Here is a 23389-nt window from a genome sequence, read left to right as displayed (position 1 = left end):
CTCTCTCTCTCTCTCTCTCTCTCTCTCTCTCTCTCTCTCTCTCACTCTCACTCTCACTCTCTCTTTTTCTCACTCTCTCTTTTTCTCTCTTTTTCTCTTTTTCTCTCTCTCTCTCTCACTCTCACTCTCTCTTTTTCTCGCTCTCTCTCGCTCTCTAATTTTGGATTCTATCAGTTTGCTGCTGATAGATATTAATTGACTTTTTTCCAGGTGCTCCTCTTGGCTTAACTAGCTGCTCAGAAGTCAGATGGTAATTACAGGGAACCTATTTTATCAGTTTGATTACTGATATTTCCTGCCTGAAATTGATTCATCCTCCACAACGAGATTATTCTACAGATCGCCTCGGCTGCTCTCTGTCTCTGTGGCCAAGCTGAAACACTTAGGAATGTGACCTAATACTTATATATATAACCTGATAGAGCTTACACCAGGTACACTGTCTGCTGTACATAGAAGCTAAAGAGAGAGAGAGAGATATCTCGGCCGGCTAGCTATCACATAACAACACTTTACTGAAATCCACCAAGGCAGGAGAGATAGGGGAGTAGAGAACAGGGTTGACTGGGCTGGGGTGGTGGTGGTGGTGGGTGTTGGTGTTAAGCTTTGGTGAAGATTGAGGACGAGCTGTGCAGGGCGGTTGCGATGTCAACACAGGGTGACCTCGGAGTGTGCTTGACAGAATAGGGGCTTGAGATAGGGACCTGATGTAGCAGTCATCGCTTGGCCCATATTACTCATTTTGGAGGTCAGACAGATGGGACCCTTGTGAGTTCCTTTTTATAATTAATCTTTTCACCCAAAGAGGATGGCGATGGCTTCCTCCTCTGAGTAACAGACAAGACCATCAGGGAGACAACTGTGTGCTTCCGGACCATCAGCAAATATACTGCCTCTCTAAATCGAATCTCTACGCCAATAATTCATTTGTCTTACTTTATGTCTTATGCAGAACAAAGGATAGACTAACCCCTTAGTCAAGTATGATGAATTTGTACAGACTGGAGTTTACTGCAGCCATTATTTAAGGGAGATAATTCATGTTAATATTAAGTCTCGGTTTTCCCGTGAAGCTTTTTCCTGTCACTTAGATGCCATAATAAATTATGAGAGTGATTCAAAATAAATACTCATACAGCACATCAATGTCAGCCTCTGAAAACCTAACGTTTTAATGACCCATGAACCAACAACCTCTAATGAAAAGTGATCTAGACATTTCCACAATATGAGCAGATTCCTCCCAGAGCTATGCATATTTCTCTCTGTCTAAGCAGGAGAGAACTTTTTCTCTGCTGTATGGGGAAGGTTTTCTGATATCGTTCATTGCGATAAGAAGTCTATACTAAAGAAATGTGAAGTTTGGAAATGAAATAAGTTTGCTAATAAGGGTGATTCTTAATGGGACAATTGATGGCTACAACCATCAAACTAGTAGTAGTAGTTAGTAGTTAACTACTAGTTAGTAGTAGTTAAAGGATGATACAATAAAAAATGTGGTGCACATTGTTAAACGTATCGCTCTATTTACCGTTATTGCATCAATTCAGGCAATTTATCGCAATATGGATTTTTATCAATGTCACCCAGCTCTAATGCAACCTATCCTTACATTGATCTGTTGTTGTACTACCTCAGTATATTGCTTTTATAGACATCTCTATTTGGTTGTTTTCCGGGAGGATGAACAGTTTGGAATTCCATTGAATTGCTTATTTTTTTGTTGTTTCCTTTTTACAATGTTTTCTTTCAGTTAATTAGTGGAGGTAGCTAAAACTTTTGGATGGCTGCAGCAAGCCAGCACCCATGAAGGTCGTTGCGTCCGCCAAAAGTGTAAATGATACTGTGGGGTGAATGTAGTGTTGCCGTGTAATCTGTCCATGAAAAGAATGCCAGCTGCCAGCCTCATGTGGACTGATAAGGCCTACGACTGCACCTTGCTGGTGAGGAAAAAATAAAACACCACTGTTGAGATCCGCAGCAGCTCCCAGGGACACTAACACCGAGTTGCAAACATTTGATTATACTGTATCGCTGTCTGTTGCTATGGGGCTGCCTCGGCTTGATTCTCTCTCAGCTTGCTATGAAATGGATGCCTCTGGTATAGATTTAAGTCAGACAAGCCCATAACATACAATATTATATTACAGTCAGTCAGACCCAGTCAAATTGATCTTATCTGTGAGAAAAAAAACACTGCATCCTTGACTTTTATGGTCTTATGTTTCCTACTGCTTGCCGTATTTTCTCCCCTGTGAACCTGTAAAACACAAGCTGGGCAAAATAAACCCAATGAAATGTCAGGAATGGCAACATAAATCAAGTTCAGTTCCATGGTGGGAGTTGTTAATATTCTGGATCTGTATATCTTGGCACTCAAATAGACTAATATCGGTATGGATAATCCATTTACCTTCTGAGGTGGCTCGTACACTGCTGTTTCTCTCATCTCTAACAATGGTTTTATGAAGTTTCAGGCCTTTGTTTGTAATGGGTTATAGAGACATGATGGCTGAATAAATATTTCCTAGCAAAGCTCTGCAATAGGAAAATACTATATCATTGCCTGTTATTGAGAATTATATAATACAATTATATAATTTCCTATATAAAATAAAATATATCAAAAAATTCCTCCCACTGTGCACGTATTCTTTGTACAGCTGTGATGCGACCCCAGTATAATGTCTCACCTGGAGGCAAATCCTCAGTAAATTGCCTTCAATTCAGACCGTTGCAAACTCAGGCCAACCTAACAGAGCAAAGTATAGGGAGGTGTTGGTGGGATTTGAGGACCGACAGACGCGTTAGTCCCCTTCAAAGTCCATGAACAAGATGTCACTTTAATGTGGTGCGTCCGTGGGCAGGGTAAATAAACGTAGGCACTTTCACCTGCGCGGCAAAGAGCCGTGGCTACAGCTTCTATTAAGGGCCAGAGAAGGCTGTTAGTTAAGCACATTGCCAGCCCAGCCAGCTAAAGTGCAGAGATAAATCAAACTCCAGAAAGCTTGAAAGGTTCGCTGGCCAAGTAGGCTGGAGTGACTGAAGGCATTAGTATGTAAATACCCCATTCTGTTATACTAGCCCAGCCATCCATATGGTTTAGGCCTATGTACAGTAGTCCAATTGAGAGCTTCTACCCTTCCACACCTGCTTGGTAGGTGGGTATTGACTGGTGGGGAAAAAGGTATTCACAACCACTGTCTTAGCAATCAGGTTGAATATCCCAGTGAATTGCCACTCAGAGTAGGTATCTGCTTTATTGCATTTTGCTTAGCTGCGTATGGGGCGGCAGGTAGCCTTGGGCCAGTAACTGCGTTGGGCCAGTAACTGAAAGGTTGCTAGATCAAATCCCCGAGCTGTCAAGGTAAAAATCTGTCGTTCTGCCCCTGAACAAGACAGTTAACCCACTGTTCCTAGGCCGTCATTGAAAATAAGAATTTGTTCTTAACTGACTTGCCTAGTTAAATAAAGGTTCAAATAAAAAAATAGGTGTCGCAAAGTGTGCCGCTGTGAATTATCAAGGACAAGCAATGTCTGCCTGGGAAGATTTGCCCGTCACAGAGATTTGTTTAAGAGCTCCAATGTATTCTGTTCCTGGTCGGGTTGCACCGTGTAGAAGTATTGCTTTCTGGGGGCACCACATGGCTTACTGCATGTAGTCAAATTTTAGTGATCTTTTTCAAACAGTATCAATATGATATTTTTAAACTCTCTTTGATATGATTTTCCCACCCAGTGCTCTGTGTTGCCTTTGTAGCTTTACTGTCTATTTTAATTCTGTAATGCGTAAGTCAGCTGGAAATCATAATAACAATGTTTTTATTAGCATCTATTCTCCACAAAATGTAAAAGATTCCCCTATTATTTCGTCCCTTAGTATGGTGAACAAAAGAATCTGCAGTGATATGATCAGTCATATTTTTTATATCCTGCAATGCTGCTAGAAACACTGACTATAGCATCACCTACTGTTGATCTGAGAGTATTTCTCTATGTGGGAGGAAAAGTATTGCATCCCTTGAACAAATTAAATCAAATCGAATCACATTTTCATTGTCACATGCACCGAATACAGTGAAATGCTACTTAACCAACAATGCAGTTTTAAGAAAAATACCCTAAAGAAAAAATAAATAAAAGTAACAAATAATTAAAGGGCAGCAGTAAAATAACAATAGTGAGGCTATATACAGGGGGCACCGGTACAGAGTCAATGTGCGGGGGCACTGGTTAATCAAGGTAATTGAGGCAATATGTACATGTACCGTAGGTAGAGTTATTAAAGTGACTATGCATAGATAATAAACAGAGTAGTAGCAGTAGTGTAAAAGAGGGGGGGGGGGGCAATGCAAATAGTCTGGGTAGCCATTTGATTAGATGTTCAGGGGTCTTGGGGGTAGAAGCTGTTTAGAAGCCTCTTGGGCCTAGACTTGGTGCTCCGGTACCGCTTGCTGTGCAGTATCAGAGAGAACAGTCTGTACTGGGCCGTACGCACTACCGTCTGTAGTGCCTTGTGGTCGGAGGCCGAGCACTTGCCATACGAGGCAGTGATGCAACCAGTCAGGATGCTCTTGATGGTGCAGCTGTAGAACCTTTTGAGGATCTGAGGAACAATGCCAAATCTTTTCAGTCTCCTGAGGGGGAATAGGTTTTGTCGTGCCCTCTTCACGACTGTCTTGGTGTGCTTGGACCATGTAGTTTGTTGGTGATGTGGACACTAAGGAACTCTTAACCTGCTCTGCTACAGCCCTGTCAATGAGAATGGGGGCATGCTCGGTTGTCCTTTTCCTGTAGTCCACAATCATCTCCTTTGTCTTGATCACGTTGAGGGAGAGGTTGTTGTTCTGGCACCTCCCTATAGGCTGTCTCGTCGTTGCGTCATCGGCAAACTTAATGATGGCCATGCAGTTATGAGTGAACAGGGAGCACACACCCCTGAGCGGTCCCCATGTTGAGGATCAGCATGGCAGATGTGTTGCTACCTACCCTCACCACCTGGTTGCGGCCCATCAGGAAGTGCAGGATCCAGTTGCAGAGGGAGGCATTTAGTCCCAGGGTCCTTAGCTTAGTGATGAGCTTTGAAGGCACTATTTTTTTTATTTAACCTTTATTCAACTAGGCACGTCAGTTGACGACCTACACCGGCCAAACCCGGGCGACGCTGGGCCAATTGTACGCCGCCTTATGGGACTCCCAATCACGGCCGGTTGTGATACAGCTTGGATTTGAACCAGGGTGTCTGTAGTCACGCCTCTAGCACTGAGATGCAGTGTCTTAGACCCCTGCGCCACTCAGGAGCCCTATGGGTCAGCTATGGTGTTGAAAGCTGAGCTGTAGTCAATGAATAGCATTCTCACATAGGTGTTCCTTTTGTCCAGGTGTGAAAGGGCAGTGTGGAGTGCAATAGAGATTGCATCATCTGTTGATCTGTTGGGGCGGTATGCAAATTGGAGTGGGTCTCGGGTTTCTGGGATAATGGTGTTGATGTGAGCCATAACCAGCCTTTCAAAGCACTTCATGGCTACAGACGTGAGTGCTACGTGTCGGTAGTCATTTAGGCAGGTTACCTTAGTGTGCTTGGGCACAGGGTCTATGGTGGTCTGCTTGAAACATGTTGGTATTACAGACTCAGACAGGGAGATTTTGAAAATGAAGACACTTGCCAACTGGCAAGTGAAGACACTCTCCAGTTGGTCAGCATATGCTCGGAGTACACGTCCTGGTAATCCGTCTGGCCCTGCAGACTTGTGAATGTTGAGCTGTTTAAAGGTCTTACTCACATTGGCCATGGAGTGCGTGATCACACAGTCATCTGGAACAGCTGATGCTCTCATGCTTCTTTCAGTGTTACTTGCCTCAAAACAAGCATAGAAGTAATTTAGCTCATCTGGTAGGCTTGTGTCACTGGGCAGCTAGCGGCTGTGCTTCCCTTTGTAGTCTGTAATAGTTTGCAAATCCTCCCACATCCGACGAGCATCAGAGCGATGTAGTACGATTCGATCTTAGTCCTGTATTGAGTCTTTGCCTGTTTGATGTTTCGTAGGAGGGCATAGCGTGATTTCTTATAAGCTTTCGGGTTAGAGTCCCGCTACTTGAAAGTGGCAGCTCTACCCTTTAGCTCAGTGTGGATGTTGCGTGTAATCCATGGCTTCTGGTTGGGGTATGTACGTACAGTCACTGTGGGGATGACGTCATCGATGCAGTTATTGATGAAGCCAGTGACTGATGTGGTGTACTCCTCAATGCCATCGGAAGAATCCCAGAACATATTCCAGTCTGTGCTAGCAAAACAGTCCTGAACACCCGTCCTGAACACCAACTTTTTCCGAGTGATAACACATTCTGTCTGGTCTATACTGTGTCAAAGAATCTTCAAATCCTCACCTTGCCAACATCTTGTAATTGGTACCAATCTGACTGTCAGAAACGGGAAGCATCCAACACAATTTAGATTAAAAGTTTCTTATTTTCCTAGAGACGTGCTCAAGGTGGGCTGCAGATGACAGGATTTTCCTCTGCTTTCTCATCCCGAGACCCTGTATGGAATGTATGGAATTTAATGGGATGTTTTCTCCTTTCCTTGAAAGTGATTTGTCTTTGCAGCCTTATCTTGATATTCATTATGTTTGTCTGGGTGATGAGGTAGAGCAGCATGTCAAAGCAAAATGGTGTATGTGTGCATGCGTGCATGGCATATGTAAGTGCGTGTGTGTGTGTGCACGTAAGAGAGAGTGTTTAAAATATATGTATTGTTGTGTATTAATGTATTTTTGGTTCTCCAAAATCATTCATATATCCAGAGTGATTCTCTGAGTCGATTTCCTTAAGCATTGATCCACTATTTTACTCCAAAGCCTAAAAGTCAACGCCAATCTCCTAACTCAAGTTGTCCTTATAAAACTGCCACCGTTAACATCCTGCATGTCACGTGAAAACGGTCAGACGTGACCTGAGTCTCTCAGCAGCTGTGTTTGACATGGACAGAGTGCATGCTATGGCTCCAGGCACAGACCCTCTCTCTTTGATTAATAATGCACTGTCACGACCCACAGAGGGCCTTATTCCCTATTTATTATTCCCTTATTCCCTTATTTTTCCCTATATGATTCCATTTGGGACGACCATGGTCAGGCCTGAGGGGGTACGGTCCCTCAGGCCTGACCATGGTCGTCCCAAATGGAATCATATTCCTTATAGTGCACGTAAGTACTGCACTAAATAGGGAATAAGGTGTCATTTGGGACATACCCACCAGAGGTCCAGCTTGTCACGAATTGATGACGACTGACATGCCCTGCTAGTTGATCAGCAGCATATAAAGTACATTCATAGCTGAGCTTAATCACTCAAACTGCACCCAGGCCCGGACCAAATGCCCATGGCAAGCCCACCATTGTCATGTGTGTCACACTTTAAGGGCAATGTGATCTATGAATAAGTGGGCAAACCCCATCTTTCTGATCGTATCTAATGATAATGGAAGTTGAATGATGTTGTAGCACGTTAGAACTCACTTGGCCCTGAAAGCTTGAACTGAGTGCAGTGATGTGTCCTCTTGTTTGAGTGATGGCCATCTACTCTTATTCATTGATATACAAACAAAGTGAGGTGTGTATTCTGATTTAGTTTTATATCTCAATCCCATTCTAAGATATGAACTACATTATGTGGGAGTGTAAAGGGTGACTTTGTGTGTGTATTTCTCCCCCTTACCCGGTTGGCTCATAAAGCCATGTCTCATTTCATCAAAGCCAGCTCCCCGCTACTGGCTATTCCTCAGTTGCCTGTTGAGCTTTTAAATTGCCTGTGTATGCACACGACTCAGCAGTATGAAGGAATGGTAATTTGAATGCTTTTTAAGAGAAAAAGTGGCAAAGCTTTGCATTTAATAACGCAACTTGCTCTTCAGAGTTGTCTTTGAAGATGCCAGCAGGCCAGCACTGCCCAAAGTGCATTTGAGAGGACAGCATAATAAATAGAATGGAATGCAGTGCCAGTTTTGAGGGAAATGCAATGTGTGGATATATCCGATATATATCCCAACCTGAATCGTGATGATAACTCACATTTGTATTGAAAAATAACACCTATAACTTCTCTATTTTGTAAATGCTGACAAGATTTCAAATGTTGTTTGTAACAATATGTGTTATTCAGTTATGTCAATAAATCCTAATATCCAAAGCCCACAGTAACTATAACTATGCCCTTTTCAGGGAATTTCCCATCAGAAGAGTCAGAGGAGCGTGACAAGGAGCCCCGGACCCTGACCTACCCAGCATACATCGCCAGCCTGCTGGACTCCGGTGCAAAGCGCATGGCGGTGGGGGTTCGCATGGACTGCAGCAGCCAGGGCCAGTGCCCGTACTCCTGCCACCTCTGCCATATGAGCCCTGGGCCTGGGCGTCCAGCCGAGCCTGTCCTGCTCCAGATCACTAAGGCCACCCCGCTCTACGAGCTGGTCTCCAACAACGAGACCTACCAGGCACTGAAAACCTTGGTTTACTCTCTTTTTCACCGATTTATGCAGACATAGTCAAATCTTCATGATCAGAGTGGATTCCTAAAATCGTAAATAAACTAAAGTGATACTGCCAAGAGCAGTATGCACATTGTTTTGTCTTTGAAGATATCATAAAATGATTCCCATGCACCTGTAACAAACAACCTAAGATGTGCTTTTTCAATTATTTTATTCAGAGCATAAAAGAACATTCACCACCAATAATTTAATGTCAATTTATACATTTAATCATGCAGTGAGAGAACCCCTTGTTTTGGGAGTGTACCACAGCAAAACACATAAGCTAGTTGTTTGGCAATGGCGGTCGCAAAATGTGCTGCGCTCTGACTTGAAAATGTTGGGAAATCGTGTAGTGTATACCAGACATAAGCCTACATCAGTATGTCAAACTGTGAAAAGATAAGCTAGAGCAGTGGTTCTGAACTAGTTTTGCCTCGGGACCCAAACTGAACCAGGTTTTCTCAGTCGTGACCTGATAATCGCATCATGAAAACTCCTCGCCAAAATACAATCTGGAAAACTATTTTTAATGCTTTATTGATAGTAAATGTAGCAATTATATGACAATGTAAAATAGGAAAAAGTTATTGATTAAGAATGTTAGTAAGCTCACTGGTTTGAGACCACAACATCAACCAAATACGCTAAATAGCGCTGCTAATAGCTCTATATTGATATACTGTGATTAAAGAAATGTTTTTAAGATACTAAATGATTTCATCACTTTCTACCTGGTTTTAGTCATTTAAGTATTTTTTTATTAAAGAAAAACTGACACATTCAAAACCTCCAATCCACCAGTTGAGAATCGCTAAACTAGAGGAAGACTGCATGACCCCCTAGAGGGGCAGATGATATTGATGCCAAGGCTCAGGTTGTGTGTGATATTGACAGTGTTTGCTCCATCCTATCTCTTTGCAGGCACTGCAGGAGGCCATGATGAGCATGCTGTGGTGTTCTGGGAAAGGTGACGTCATCGATGACTGGTGCCGTTGCGACTGGAACGCATTCGGGACAGACGGCCTGCCAACATGTGCCCCTCTCCCCCAGCCTAGGTTAGTCACTCAAAACAATCAGTTTACACAACTTTATAAACACAAATAAGATTGTATGTATTGATATCTAAAGATGAGCTTGTCTTGTCATGATTTGTGGAGTTAGGTGTCACTCTCTTTATTTCTCTACCAGGCTCAGGTTGTCCCACTCCTATGAGCCCAGCAGTTCATTGGTCATCATGGAATGGAATCACACTGAGCCACTAATTGGGGTGCGGATTGTTGATTACCTCATCAGCCAGGAGAAGGTGACAGAGAGGACAGACCACTCCAAAGTGGAGACAGGTACATCCCTTGAGGAATTATGGTATTTATGTTAATTTCATACATTATGCCCATGTTTAAATACACAAACAGCTGTGTATGGTTACTTAATGTAGTGGCAAGGAAAGGCAACTTCAAACTATATGTTACCACAGCAAATGCTAGATGCTTAGAATGATTTACATTTTTCCTGTTGTAGTTTTGCATGTAACCACAAGATGGTGATCAATGGTAATAGTAGTGTGGCCTGCATTCACTTAGAGCACCTGAACGTTGTTAAGCTTGAAATAGGTTGCTTTTCTGACAAACATATGATGAGAAAAATGATTGACCAATGAAACTGATGAGTCTGACATACTGAAAATGACCTATGAAGTACAAATCACTCAACACTATAACTTTTAGTTTTTAGTGTTTTTAAATCCTTATGGAATGATTGGTGGATTGATTGATTGCTTCAAAGCACACACCTTAAATGTCAAACATGGGTGGTGGAATGGAGGTATGCAGACAGTACAGATCTGGGACCACCTAGGAGAAAGGGAAAGATATCTGGAAGGAACGTTGTCGGGAGGAGTGGTTCTGATTTAAGCATTCAGTCTCTTGTCAGATTAAACCCCCCGAAAAGAATGTGGTGAATAACCTTCAGATGAACGTACTAGAACTCCAGTGATCCTCTCTGGGCCTCTTCTCTCTGGAAATGCTCTCCATTTTATCTCACAGATCCAGGCTTGTTTTATCCCGGCATCTAATGTGATACACATACTGTTGCCTAATGCTCAAGGCCATACTGTGTACTATGGAATTGTTCATAACGTAATATGATCGAAATCTATAGCTACAATTTTAACATATGCGTTTTGTTAGGCGAAAATGCCTTATGTTGCACTATGGAATTGTTCATAATGTAATATGATCGAATCCTATAGCTACACTTCTAACATATGCATTTTGTTAGACGAAAAACTCTCATGTTGTTCACTGTCTCTATAGTTTTATTTGTATAATAAAATATTGGACTTGAATATAAGTCCATAATATATTATGGCATCAATATGGTATCATCTAGCTTGTCTTGATGCTAACAGGTTTCATTTAGTATTAATTAAAAGTGACATTGATTGCATGGAACCACCAGCCAAAACAGAACAAATCCATCAAGATGTGCAGATGGGAATGTTTTCTTTCTATCGATTGAAACATTTGTCTGTGTTAGATTTTTGATGAATTATCTGATTAGTTTTGCACCTGCTGCATATCCCAAGTTATCCAGGTGATGCAACGCCACAGTGACACATTTCAACGAAACGTATTGACGTAATGTGTCTTTACACAGATCCTCTTGTTTGATTGGCTATATGGCCCTCAGGCTTTGGAATCATTCATCCATGTCCAAAGGGGATATTTCCTTTCCTTTTTCCCATCTGTCCAGTTTGTTTAGAAGTTGTTTATGGCTTCCCCTCTCTCCAGGCTATACTGCCCATCCCAAACCCCAACTTCAAACATGTTGTGGCCACAAAAAAATCAAAAGAACAATGTTATATCAAGTCCAAATGTGGGATTGTGAAAAAGTGATCGATGAGGAGGTGCTTTTGTAAGGGCTAAGACTTACTGGAAGGGAAACCAGTTTTTTTGTCTTTCTGTGGACTTAAGCCCTTCATCTCTGTTAGGCCTGGATTTGAATGAAACTCAAAACAGCTTCTTTGCGGTGTTTACTGGAAAGATCTGATTCCATGGAATGTAAAAAGAGATGACTACAGAATCTTACCCCTCTTTTTGTAGAGACTCACATTTTTCCATTTTTCAAAAGAGAACCCAGACAACCGTTTTCTTCATTTACACAAAACAATGGGGTGTTCCTCACGTTGTACTGTACAGTGGTCACTTTCACTCCCCCATAGCCTCGGATTACATTACCCTATATTATAGCTAGATACATATAATATATCATAGCTAATGACTGTAGTCTGGCCCTCTTGACAGGGGCTGGTTGTGTGCTAATCTCACACATAATGGGATTCAGGCACACAACTTGACATCATACCCCTCTCCCAGATGTTGAAGCTGACTAAATCGGAAGTCTGCTTTCAGTCATCACAACTGGGCCAGACTCCATGTGAAAACAAACAGCCGGCCCAGCCAGGCTGATGTCACTGCTTTGATCACCCAATAACGACAGGGTTTACTCAGGGGTCAGTGGGACATGACATCCAATCCGTAAACAGATTACATGCACCCATGTGCTGCTTGGGGCGGAGTGCCAAACTTCCTCCCCAGCAGGACAAGAGAGCCCCTGAAAGGGATGCATGCCCGTGGTGGAAGACAAGGTTTCATACCCAAGGAATGTTTCCATGAGCGCTTTGTTGGCTGTTGAGCTCACCTCATATGTTGGGCAAGGTCAGGTGCTAGGGCAGGTGCATTACGGAAGCTGGCACGGGATCTAGGTGGCCTCATAGACCCACACATACGCAGAGAGCAAAAGTCCAGCTGTGAGTAGCGTAGACACTGGCCCCTCACTTGGGCAGGGACAAACTCCGACAGAGTTCATGAGAAGTCAAGGGGCTAAGGTCTTTATTGAAGTACACAGTGTCATCCCTGCCATCCAGGACCTTTATTTCAGGCGGTGTCAGAGGAAGGCCCAAAATATTGCCAAAGACTCCAGCCACCCAAGCTATAGACTGTTCACTCTGCTACCGTCCGGCAAACGGTACCGGCTCTCGGACCAACAGGCTCCGAGACAGCATTACCCCCAAGCCATAAGACTGCTAAATAGTAAAATAATGGTACCCAAACTATCTGCACTGACTCTATCTTGCACTGACCCTACGCACACTCACTAGACTAAATATACACACTATTTATACACACTCACAAAGACTACATTGACACTCCCACATAAAACCCACACACATTCACATACACTACATACACACACACACACATACACACTTTCACACTCATAATTTGCTGCTGCTACTCTGTTCTCTATTTTACTCATATTATTATCTAATCCGATGTCTAGTCACTTTACCCTGCCTTTATGTACACATCTACCACAAATACCTTGTACCCCTGCAGATTGATTTGGTACTGGTACTCCCCGTATATAGCTACATTTTTGTATATTGTATTTTATTCCTCTTGTTACTATTTGACTTTTATTATTATTATTATTTTTAAACTACATCATTGGGAAGGGCTCATAAGAAAGCATTTCACAGTAAAGTCTACACCAGTTGTATTCGGAGCATGTGACAAATAAAATTTGATTTGATTTGACATATAATCTATATGTTTAACTTGTGAAAATGACGTGTGTCTGCTTTTTGGTTCAATGAAACTTTTCTCTTACGGTCCACTATTGCAACCTATGGTGTGGCTCCAGAACAGATAAAGAGTAACAGCTTTTATTTAGTTTATTTGAGTTTAGTCATGATGATCTACTTCTTTGGAGATTTACAGCAAAATGACAATCACAACATACAACTAACATTGATGAGGTGAGAGATGTCAAACATAGCAATGCCACAAAAACAACCCGTAAGCTCATAACCACTTTCAGGCTGAGCTCTGACAAGTGGCAACAGCGCACTCTATTCCCAGACAAATATTTACTTTACAAATGAAGTTGAAAGTCAGTGGTCCAGAAGGGATATTAGGAGAGCCAAGAGACAAAGGCGTCCTCACAACAGAGCGGGGAGTTGGACCGCACCATCAAAACCTCCATGTGTTATATGCAAACAAAAGTCATGAGCAAAACACACAGATGTCAGTCCCGCCATGCTACCATGTGGTAAATGGTTCAGACTGCTTTAGACTGCTGTTGAAGCCACTCAGAAACAGAATTAATGCAAGTGTGGTGAGGCTCTATGCATGGCGGGAATTGTTTGAGCCAAAGGAAATTATTTCTAACTGTTCACAGAACTCTTAAGGATTGAAAGGTTTGTCATAAACATATGTTTAATATTGAGTGGTGATAATGTGATTCTTATTTATGATCTACTGTATGACATTAGTAAAGTACTCTTTAGACAGATGAGAAGACCAATACATATTCAGTTCACAATCCGGGACCAAAAACAGATCAACCAATTTGAGCAGATTGTATAAGGTGTTGTATAAGACTGCCCCCTCTCAGTCTCCTCTCGACCATATTCACTTTTACGTAAAGTGAGACCCTAAAACATTATGCATTAGGCTATGTTATACATTATCTTTAATCAGATATCAACTGGGTTTCATCTAACACTCATGTTATGCGCTCCAACAGTGTCATTGCCCTTTTAAAATCTTTTTCACATCATATTTGGGGTTTGGCAGTTTCAGATTCAGCTTTGGAACACATGCAAGTTCAAATTCTATCAGCTTCAGTTCAATGTTGAAATATTTTGCCGGATTTCAAGAATAGGCAATTTATCACATCTCTAAGGCCATAATCGAAGGCAATACAGTATAAATTGTAAGCGGTAAGCGGTTCTATGACGTAAATGGCAGAGGCAGTGTTCTTATCAAAGGCTTTTTTGTGAGAAAGTCTACGCAGATTGAAATGTTCTTCCTCCCTCTATCCAAGCAACTTCACTTTTAAAAATGACACCACCTCACCCCTACTTCAATTAGAGCTTTATTTCCTCTGTTTCTCTGAAAAAGACAATACGTTCCATGTGGGAGATCAAGTCTGTTAATCATTTTTAGCCAGGAAGTGCCAAGAAGCAATGCTCTACAAACTGTTGTTGTCCATCTCTTGCCTTTTGTTAATCAAAGTAGACAACAAGAGCCAGATGTTATTTGTTGAGTCTTTACGGAGCTGCCAAGTCTGCTGGTACCTAGCAGTTGCTGTTTTAATAGAACTGGTAAAATTCCCAGCGTTTTGGACATGGGGGAACTTATGTGATGGATTAGGGAATTTTCAGGTTTAATTGTTTACCTGTTTATTAAACAAAAGAGTGTCTGTTTGTGTGTGTTCAGGCCCTAGGTCTTTCTTTCACTCCCCGTCTTTCCCTTTAAATCACTCACTTATTTTTCTCTCTTTTATGAAAAAATTGCGGACAGTGACGCGTTCAGAATCTGCATCTTAGCAGAATCAATGTCTATGTTCATGTAGCGACGATTGAGACTTGAGTTGGAGATTAAATGTGACACTTTAGTACAGAATCCAAGTGGATTCACGTGGGAAACATTGTTCAAATGCTCCAGGACCAGACTACTGATATCTAATGTGCCAAAGTAAACTCTCTCTCGTGTTACTTCTTCATCGTCATCTAGCCTATCTGTTCATGGGATGCACCTTTTGTCACAATATTGTTTTGAACATTTGTTTTAGGACTGACGCCTGACTGAGCATTCTACTCAATGCAAACTAATTGCCCCTTGGGGATTAATAAAGTTGTATTGTATTGTCAATTGATGCTGATGAAGATTTCATCAAAAGTGCATTACAGTGGCTTGGAAATACAATTGCATTTCTAAAGGAGGCAGATAATAGTAGAAAACCCTTTTGTCATCATTGTGATGTCGCCAGAATGACTTTAGGTGCAGTATAACATTAGCTAGTTAGTTAAGATTGAGGGGAGACCAGCGGATTTTAGCTGGCTAATGTTAGCATTGATAGCTATTTTTGACTAACTTTGCCAGCTAATGACAACATTGCCATCTGTCTAAAGTAAATTTGACTGCATAAAAATAATGGCAAAATTGTTTCCTACAAAATATTTTCTTACTTCAGCAATGTCATCGTATTTCCAGGCCACTAATGAAACAGTCCTTAACCCCCATTCAGAATGACTGGCCATCAGTCAACTTTTGGGCACTACTATAGCAGAGAGCGACTTGAGAACGTTCATAACAATGGCATGATGCTACCGAGTGACGGAGGTGCAACCCAGGAATTCCCTTGTCAGACTCGGATTAGTCACTACTCCTCAGTAGCTCTTTCCCATTATAATACATTGTTTGATAAATAAATAAATGTGTTGAATGGGTATGAAAGCAACTACACATGTATTCCCTTATGCAAAATATGGCAGGTTGGCATGGTCCTGGTCCATCTATAACTTTCTTATGCAAATGTCTCAAATCACATATGTTAGTAAAATATATTTTTCCAGGAATACCACTCCACATGCTATCTGACTCTGTCTCTCTACAAGATATCATCGGCTAGTCAGAATCTATTGTCAGCCTCAGCTGATGTGAGAGGGATAAATGCACTTTGGTTTCCTCTGAATTCATCGAAAATCACACAATACTTGGTGATTTGTATAGAAGCCTCGCATGTGACTAGATCAGGTTGCATGTGAACCTCTGGTTAAAGCAATTCAAAATAAAATTGCGAGAGGATTATTTCATACCGCTTAGGATTCTTACATTTCGACCAGTTGACAAGATAATGAGGCCTTGGACAATGACAGCACAGTGGACTCATCGTTAGCTCATTATTTTGAGCATGTTCCCACACAGTTTAGCATAGACAGCACAACGCTGATCATTAGCCACTCGCAATGGATTTGAACTTAGTTGAGTTATTTTAGATTATCCATACCCTCATGTATCCCTCTGAATATGTAATACACACCTGCAGTACATTGTGCTTTATAGTATCTTTCCAACTACTAGGCTACTTTTAAAGATAGACACAAAGGTACAGAACCATGATGTTTTAGGCAGCTATTCCTTTAAAGCTGCAAAATATGTCCCTTTTTGGGCGACCTGACCAAATTCACATAGAAATATGAGTTATAGATCTGTCATTGCCATTGAAAGCAGGTCTAAGAAGCAGTAGATCGGTTCTATGTGCACTGTTTATATGCTTCCCGTTCTTAAGTTTAGTTTTTGCATCTTTTACTTCCAATTTTGTACACTAGCTTCAGACAACTGAAAATACAATATTTTTGGTTATGGAAAATATATTTCACAGCGGTTTAGATGGTACAATGATTCTCTACACTATACTTGCTTATTTCGTCACAAAAACTGAAGTTAGGCAAACTATTAGAATTTTTGCAAACAGGAAATGCCGGAGCAATTTCTGCATAGTGAATCTTTAAAGACAAACGTTCAGATAATTAGTAGGAAAACCTTTTGTCATCATTGTGATGTCGCCAGATTGACTTCAGATGCAGTATAACATTCACTAGCTTGCTAAGATTGAGGGGAGACCACCAGATTTTAGCTAGCTAACATTAGCATTGCTATTTTTGACAAACTTTGCTAAATAATGACACATTGTCATCTGTCTAAAGTAAATTGAATACATACAAATGATTGTCATTCAGCTGTGGTTGTTTACATTAGCATTATCTGATTGCTCAGAGAAACCACTGTTCCAAAAGTTTTTAAGTGAATTATGGGTTGACTCAGCTTCTGAGGTTTTGCAGTCAGTTTTGCAGAATTGGTCCCTCTAGCCAATATAATTTACTCCAATAGTTAATCGGACAGGTGCTGAAGATGGCTGAGCGTTCTTCACATCGGGTCCCTAATTACGACTGGATTCCCCATATGGACCATCTAGACAAGAGAAGAGTGTGAGAGAAGGCATGGAAAATTATCAATCAAGCAATCACTCCCAGTATGGTGGACTTAATTAATTACGATCATTGGCAATAGAGCTCGACAGCTTATAGTCCTAAAAAACTAAAATGAGTTACCTCTGGTTCGTTCAGCCATTCCTATGGGGGAAATTAATAGGGACAGAATGGGGTTTTGGGATAAACACCGAAAATAAGGTCTTGAGGTTAACACAGGCTTAGGAGAGTTTATACATTTTGTTCCATGAGATAATATCGTTAACATGACCTTTTATGAATTAAGCCTTTATGTGCTTGTTTTGATAGAAATTCACAAAAAAAGTAACGTTAGCTGACGAGGATCATATCATAGAACAAAATGTATAAGATGTTTATCACAGACCTTATTTTCGTTGTTTATCCATAAACCCTCCCAAAAAAACAGTCATTTCCCCATAGGCTTTGGCCAACGGAGTTAGTGCCTACAAAAATACCCCATTACTATTGCTCTCTATGGCAACAGTGATGGTTATTTCAATCACTGGATCATGTCAATGGAGGGTTATCTGCAGGGGATGATCCTGGAGAGTGAAAAAGAAATGCAACTGCCCTGGTTCTAAAGAATGTCACGGAAATATTTTGTTAACACCACAAGATTTTGGTTGATCCCACTATCCCAGTTCTCTTACAACGAGAAATATGATTAAGCTCAGATTCTGGACCATGATGAATAGAGGATTATGGGAGTCTTGTTGTGTAGCATTTTTTGGGCAGAATGTTAGATTTATAAAGAGATGGTGCATGTAAAACACTATTTTGAAGGATAACTTTAGAAGGATCATAACTTGGCATTGCTAAGCAGTGAATAGCCTGATATGAAGTAATAGATCACTTTTGATAGCTATTACGAGCAATCCAAGTGGTATGAGAAAGTACCTGTCAGGACTAAAGCCATATCTATTTATTTTTGCTGTCTGTCAAAAATCAGGAAGCCAATAGCGCTTTTCAATTCTGATGTCCATAAAAGGGCTGCACACAATGTTGTACAGTTGCATGTTGTGTGTAGGCAGGCCTATGTAATTCGATTAAGATAGCATGAATGTTTTAACCCTTTCCTGCAGTCAATGACCAAAAGCGTCCTCTTTGGCCTCATGGGTAAAAATCCCAAAATCCGCAATATCTGAACCGTTGTGTATTTCATTTTGCTAAATGGACAATCACATTATTATTACATAGCCATGTGAATATGTAATGTAATGCTTGTAATGCCTCTTATTCTGCAATTACTGCGTCCAAAATACCCCAGTCGACTGCAGTTATTGCACTTTTACTGCTGTTTCAAAACCGTGTGAGACTGTTGACTGTATTAGCCGTCTACCAAATCAAAACAGTTGTCTTTTCCAACAACTCCCATTTTAACACTGAATGATTTAAAGTGTTTATTTCAGGTTGAATATCGAACAACCCTGGTCCTTCACACAGTTCATTGGCGGACTGGCAAACACAACAGCTGCTAGCTGCATTTCTTTCATTTTTTATTTGTTTGCTTCATTTCTCATTGGCTGGCTAGCAAGATCACCAATTCAATATTTAAAAACATGTCTACATAACTTATACATTCCTGAGTTCACAAATTGTTTATTTGTTCATCTAAACAACTGATGGTGAGAAGCTAATTTTAGCTAGTTAGCAAGCAAACACGGATACATCATCTTACTTTGTGAACATTCCCTTCTGTTGTATTGGCCTACTGCTTTCGGCAACTGTGCGTCTTTGTCAAAACATTTTATAGTTATCAAACTTATCGGTGGCACATTTGCCATCTACCCGCCAAATATGTCCGCCAGCTTTTTGGGGGGTGCAAGAATACAACGTTTTAGTGTGTCAAAAAAATAAATAAATTAAAGTCTGCTTTAAATGCCAGAATGTCCTACTGCATTCTTCTCTTCATCTAGTGTGAATTTGCTGCACACTATACAGTAGATAGGTTAGCTGACAATGTCATGAAAATGATGCACGTGATTCAATGGGGCAGAAGTCCATGTGTTGTTGTGATTCTGGATTGCCAGATAGCTAGCAACAATGACAAGAAGCTGTCATGTGGGGAATCGTAGGTGGCTTGTTTCAGCTCTTTTTATCTTGTTCTTGATATCATGTCTTGTTTTGACTGATGTCATGTCTCTGCTAATATGGCCAAAATTCTCTAACTAGCTAACCAACAACTGTAACAATGTATTTGAGAGACAACAAATCGCTAATAGTGCAAATGCATTTATATTTTCAATAAACATTCGAGACGAAATGTAGTTTACAGGCTGTCAACCATCTAAGCCAACCCCATCTGTTTTGCCACATCGTTGCACATGTGTCAGTTTTGTTGCTAAACAATGAACCAATCTATCGAGGAGAAAACATTTATTTTCAGACCTACCTTTGTTTGACAACAGCTGAACATCAGATACGGGGACAGGCTGTACTAAAATGAACAAATGGCTGGGAACAACCTTCTTGTCAGTTTGGATAAGCCTTGAATGTTGATATTTGTTGCTCACAGCATACATTTCTACTAAACAGTATGTTCTAAATCATATGTAGTATGGTTAGTACATTTAGTTATATGAAGTACCCTAAGCTAGAAAGATTTTTAACTAAACAAATAGATCCAGCTCACATAAAATATCTGCAGTACATTGCCAAAATATATATTTGTTCTCCATTTGACCATATCTGAAAAATTTCATGGCTACAATGTCAACAATCAGGTCTGCGCATAGCCATATTTTATTATTTTAGTCAATTGTTGTATCTTTTTGACAGACAACCCTTCAGAGGAAGCATCAAAAGTAGTTTGAGTGGTTTTATATCTCAAAGTATATGACAGATGGTTATCTACAGTATGTTGTCATGAAGTGCAAATTTAAACAAATATGGACTCTTACTGTATTCTTAATCCCATTAAAGAATAGAAACGTTTTACATTTGTTTTATTAGAACAAAACAGCATCCAACCCTCTAACCACTAGGCAGGTAGTCTAGTGGTTAGAGCGTTGGGCCAGTAACCGAAAGGTTGCTGGATAGAATCCCTGTCGTTCTGCCCCTGAACAAGGTAGTTAACCCACTGTTCCCCTGTAGGCCATCACTGAAAATAAAAATGTGTTCTTAACTGACTTGCCTAGTTAAATAAAGGTTAAAAAAAGAAAAAATATGCGAGTACAACTTAAGCGCAACGTAATGTATTTCCACCGTCCCTTCCCAATGGGCTCTAAACAGTACTTTCTTTACGCTAGACAGATATTCCAATTCTAGCAATTAATATGCTAAGTGGTACAATCCTTCACAATGTCACTTTTCATTTCCATCTTTCTGCGTTTAAAACCACGCTCCTTTGTAGGTCTCTGTGCAAGTTAAATATTTCTCAGTGACAGCGGTCTTTTTTCGGTGATGTTTTCACTGTTACCTGACCCAATGTTTTTACCAGTTGGTGACCCATATGGGTTGAGCAGGATTCAGGGAGGTCATACAGGATGACCACCTCAGAGAGTATCTTTCCCAGTGAGCTGAAATGCATAGCCCGTAGCAAATGCCCTTTGACACATGCAACCCAGCTGGAAAAACACCTTTCCTGCCACTCCTTAATGAGAACAAGCATGGTACAGTGCATTTGGAAAGTATTCACACCCCTTAACTTTTTCCACATTTTGTTAGTTACAGCCTTATTCTAAAATGTATTAAATTTGAATTTTTTTCCTCATCAATCATAATCACAAAGCAAAAACAGGCTTTTAGAAATATTTGTAAATGTACACTGGTCAAAAGTTTTAGAGTTTTTTTTAAATTTATTTTCACTATTTTCTACATTGTAGAATAATAGTGAAGAGATCAAAACTATGAAATAAAACATATGGAATCATGTAGTAACCACAAAAGTGTATTTTATATTTGAGATTCTTCAAATAGCCACCCTTTGCCTTGATGACAGCTTTGCACACTCTTGGCATTCTCTCAACCAGCTTCACCTGGAAAGCTTTTCCAACAGTCTTGATGGAGTTCCCACATATGCTGAGCACTTGTTGGCTGCTTTTCCTTCACTCTGTGGTCCAACCTATCCCAAACCATCTCAATTTGGTCGGGTCGTCTTATGCAGCACTCCATTACTCTCCTTCTTGGTAAAATAGCCCTTACACAGCCCGGAGGTGTGTTTTGGGTCATTGTCCTGTTGAAAAACAAATGATAGTCCCACTAAGCCCAAACCAGATGGGATGGCATATCATTGCAGAATGCTGTGGTAGCCATGCTGGTTAAGTGTGCCTTGAATTCTAAATCAATCACCAGCAAAGAACCATCACACCTCCTCCTCCATACTTTACAGTGGGAAATCCACATGCGGAGATAATCCGTTCACCCACGTCGCGTCTCACAAAGACACAGCGGTTCGAACCAAAAATCTCAATTTTGGACTCCAGACCAAAGGACAAATGTCCACCGGTCTAATGTCAATTGCTCGTGTTTCTTGGCCCAAGCAAGTCTTTTCTTATTATTGGTGTCCTTTAGTAGTGGTTGCTTTGCAGCAATTCGACCATGAAGGACTAATTCATGCAGTCCCCTCTGAACAGTGGTTGAGGTGTGTTTATTACTTGAACTCTGTGAAGTATTTATTTGGGCTGCAATTTCTGAGGCTGGTAACTCGAATGAACTTATCCTCTGCAGCAGAGGTAACTCTGGGTCTTCCTTTCCTGTGGCGGTCCTCATGGGAGCCAGTTTCATCTGTCTCAAATGCATTAAGAAGGAATGAAATTCCACAAATTAACTTTTAAGGCACACCTGTTAATTGAAATGGATTCTAGGTGACTACCTCATGAAGCTGGTTGAGAGAATGCCAAAAGTGTGCAAAGCTCAAGGTCATCAAGGCAAAGGGTGGCTATTTGAAGAATCTCAAATCTATTTTTATTTGTTTAACACTTTTTTGGTTACTACATGATTCCATATGTGTTATTTCATAGTTTTGATGTCTTCACTATGATTCTACAATGTAGAAAATAGTACAAATAAAGAAAAACCCTTGAATGTGTAGGTGTTCTAAAACTTTTGACCGTAAGTGTATAAAAAAACTGCAATATGACATTTGCTTAAGTATCCAGACCATTTACTCAGTACTTTGTTGAAGCACCTCTGGCAGCGATTACAGCCTCAAGTCTTCTTGGGTATGACCCTACAAGCTTGGCCCATCTTTATTTGGGGAGTTTCTCCCATTCATCTCTGCAGATCCTTTTAAGCTCTGTCAGTTTTGATGGGGAGTGTCTCTGTACAACTATTTTCAGGTCTCTCCAGAGATGTTTGATCGGGTTCAAGTTTGGGCTCTCAGGGCCACTCAAGGACATTCAGAGAATTGTCCCAAAGCCACTCCTGCACTGTCTTGGCTGTGTGCTTAGGGTCGTTGTCCTGTTGGAAAGTGGACCTTCACCCCAGTCTGAGGTCCTGAGCGCTCTGGAGTAGGTTTCATCAAGGATCTCTCTGTACTTTGCTCCGTTCATCTTTCCCTCGAACCTGACTAGTCTCCCAGTCCCTGCCGCTGAAAAACATCCCCACAGCATGATGCTGCCACCACCATGCTTCACCGTAGGGATGGTGCCAGGTTTCCTCCAGATGTGACGCTTGGCATTCAGGCCAAAAAGTTCAATCTTGGTTTCATCAGACCAGATAATCTTGTTTCCCATGGTCTGAGAGTCCTTTAGGTGTCTTTTGGTGAACTCCAAACGGCCTGTCATGTGCCTTTTACTCAGTGCTGTAAAGTACTTAAGTAAAAATACTTTAAAGTACTACTTAAGTAGTCTTTTTGGGTATCTGTACTTTACTTTACTATTGATATTTTTGACATCTGTTACTTTTACTTCATTACATTCCTGAAGAAAATAATGTACTTTTTACTCCATACATTGTCTCTGACAACCAAAAGTACTTGTTACATTTTGAATGCTTAGCAGGACAGGAAAATTAAAGCACTTATCAAGAGAACACGTGGTCATCCTTACTGCTCTGGCCTG

General features: G+C 40.9%; 1 protein-coding gene across 1 annotated transcript in view; it reads left to right on the top strand.

Annotated features, from left to right (window-relative positions):
• Positions 1–23389, top strand: part of astn1 (astrotactin 1) — a 235296-nt gene that overhangs the window by 198645 nt on the left and 13262 nt on the right. Inside the window, exons 17-19 of the mRNA XM_038963261.1 lie at positions 8220–8488; positions 9449–9582; positions 9716–9867. Of these exons, the coding sequence (XP_038819189.1) occupies positions 8220–8488; positions 9449–9582; positions 9716–9867 (555 nt within the window). The remainder of the gene's footprint in view (positions 1–8219; positions 8489–9448; positions 9583–9715; positions 9868–23389) is intronic.

This window comes from Salvelinus namaycush, chromosome 25 (assembly GCF_016432855.1).
Source record: "Salvelinus namaycush isolate Seneca chromosome 25, SaNama_1.0, whole genome shotgun sequence".
Lineage (NCBI taxonomy): Eukaryota > Metazoa > Chordata > Actinopteri > Salmoniformes > Salmonidae > Salvelinus > Salvelinus namaycush.
This window is presented reverse-complemented; position numbering and strand designations above follow the sequence as displayed.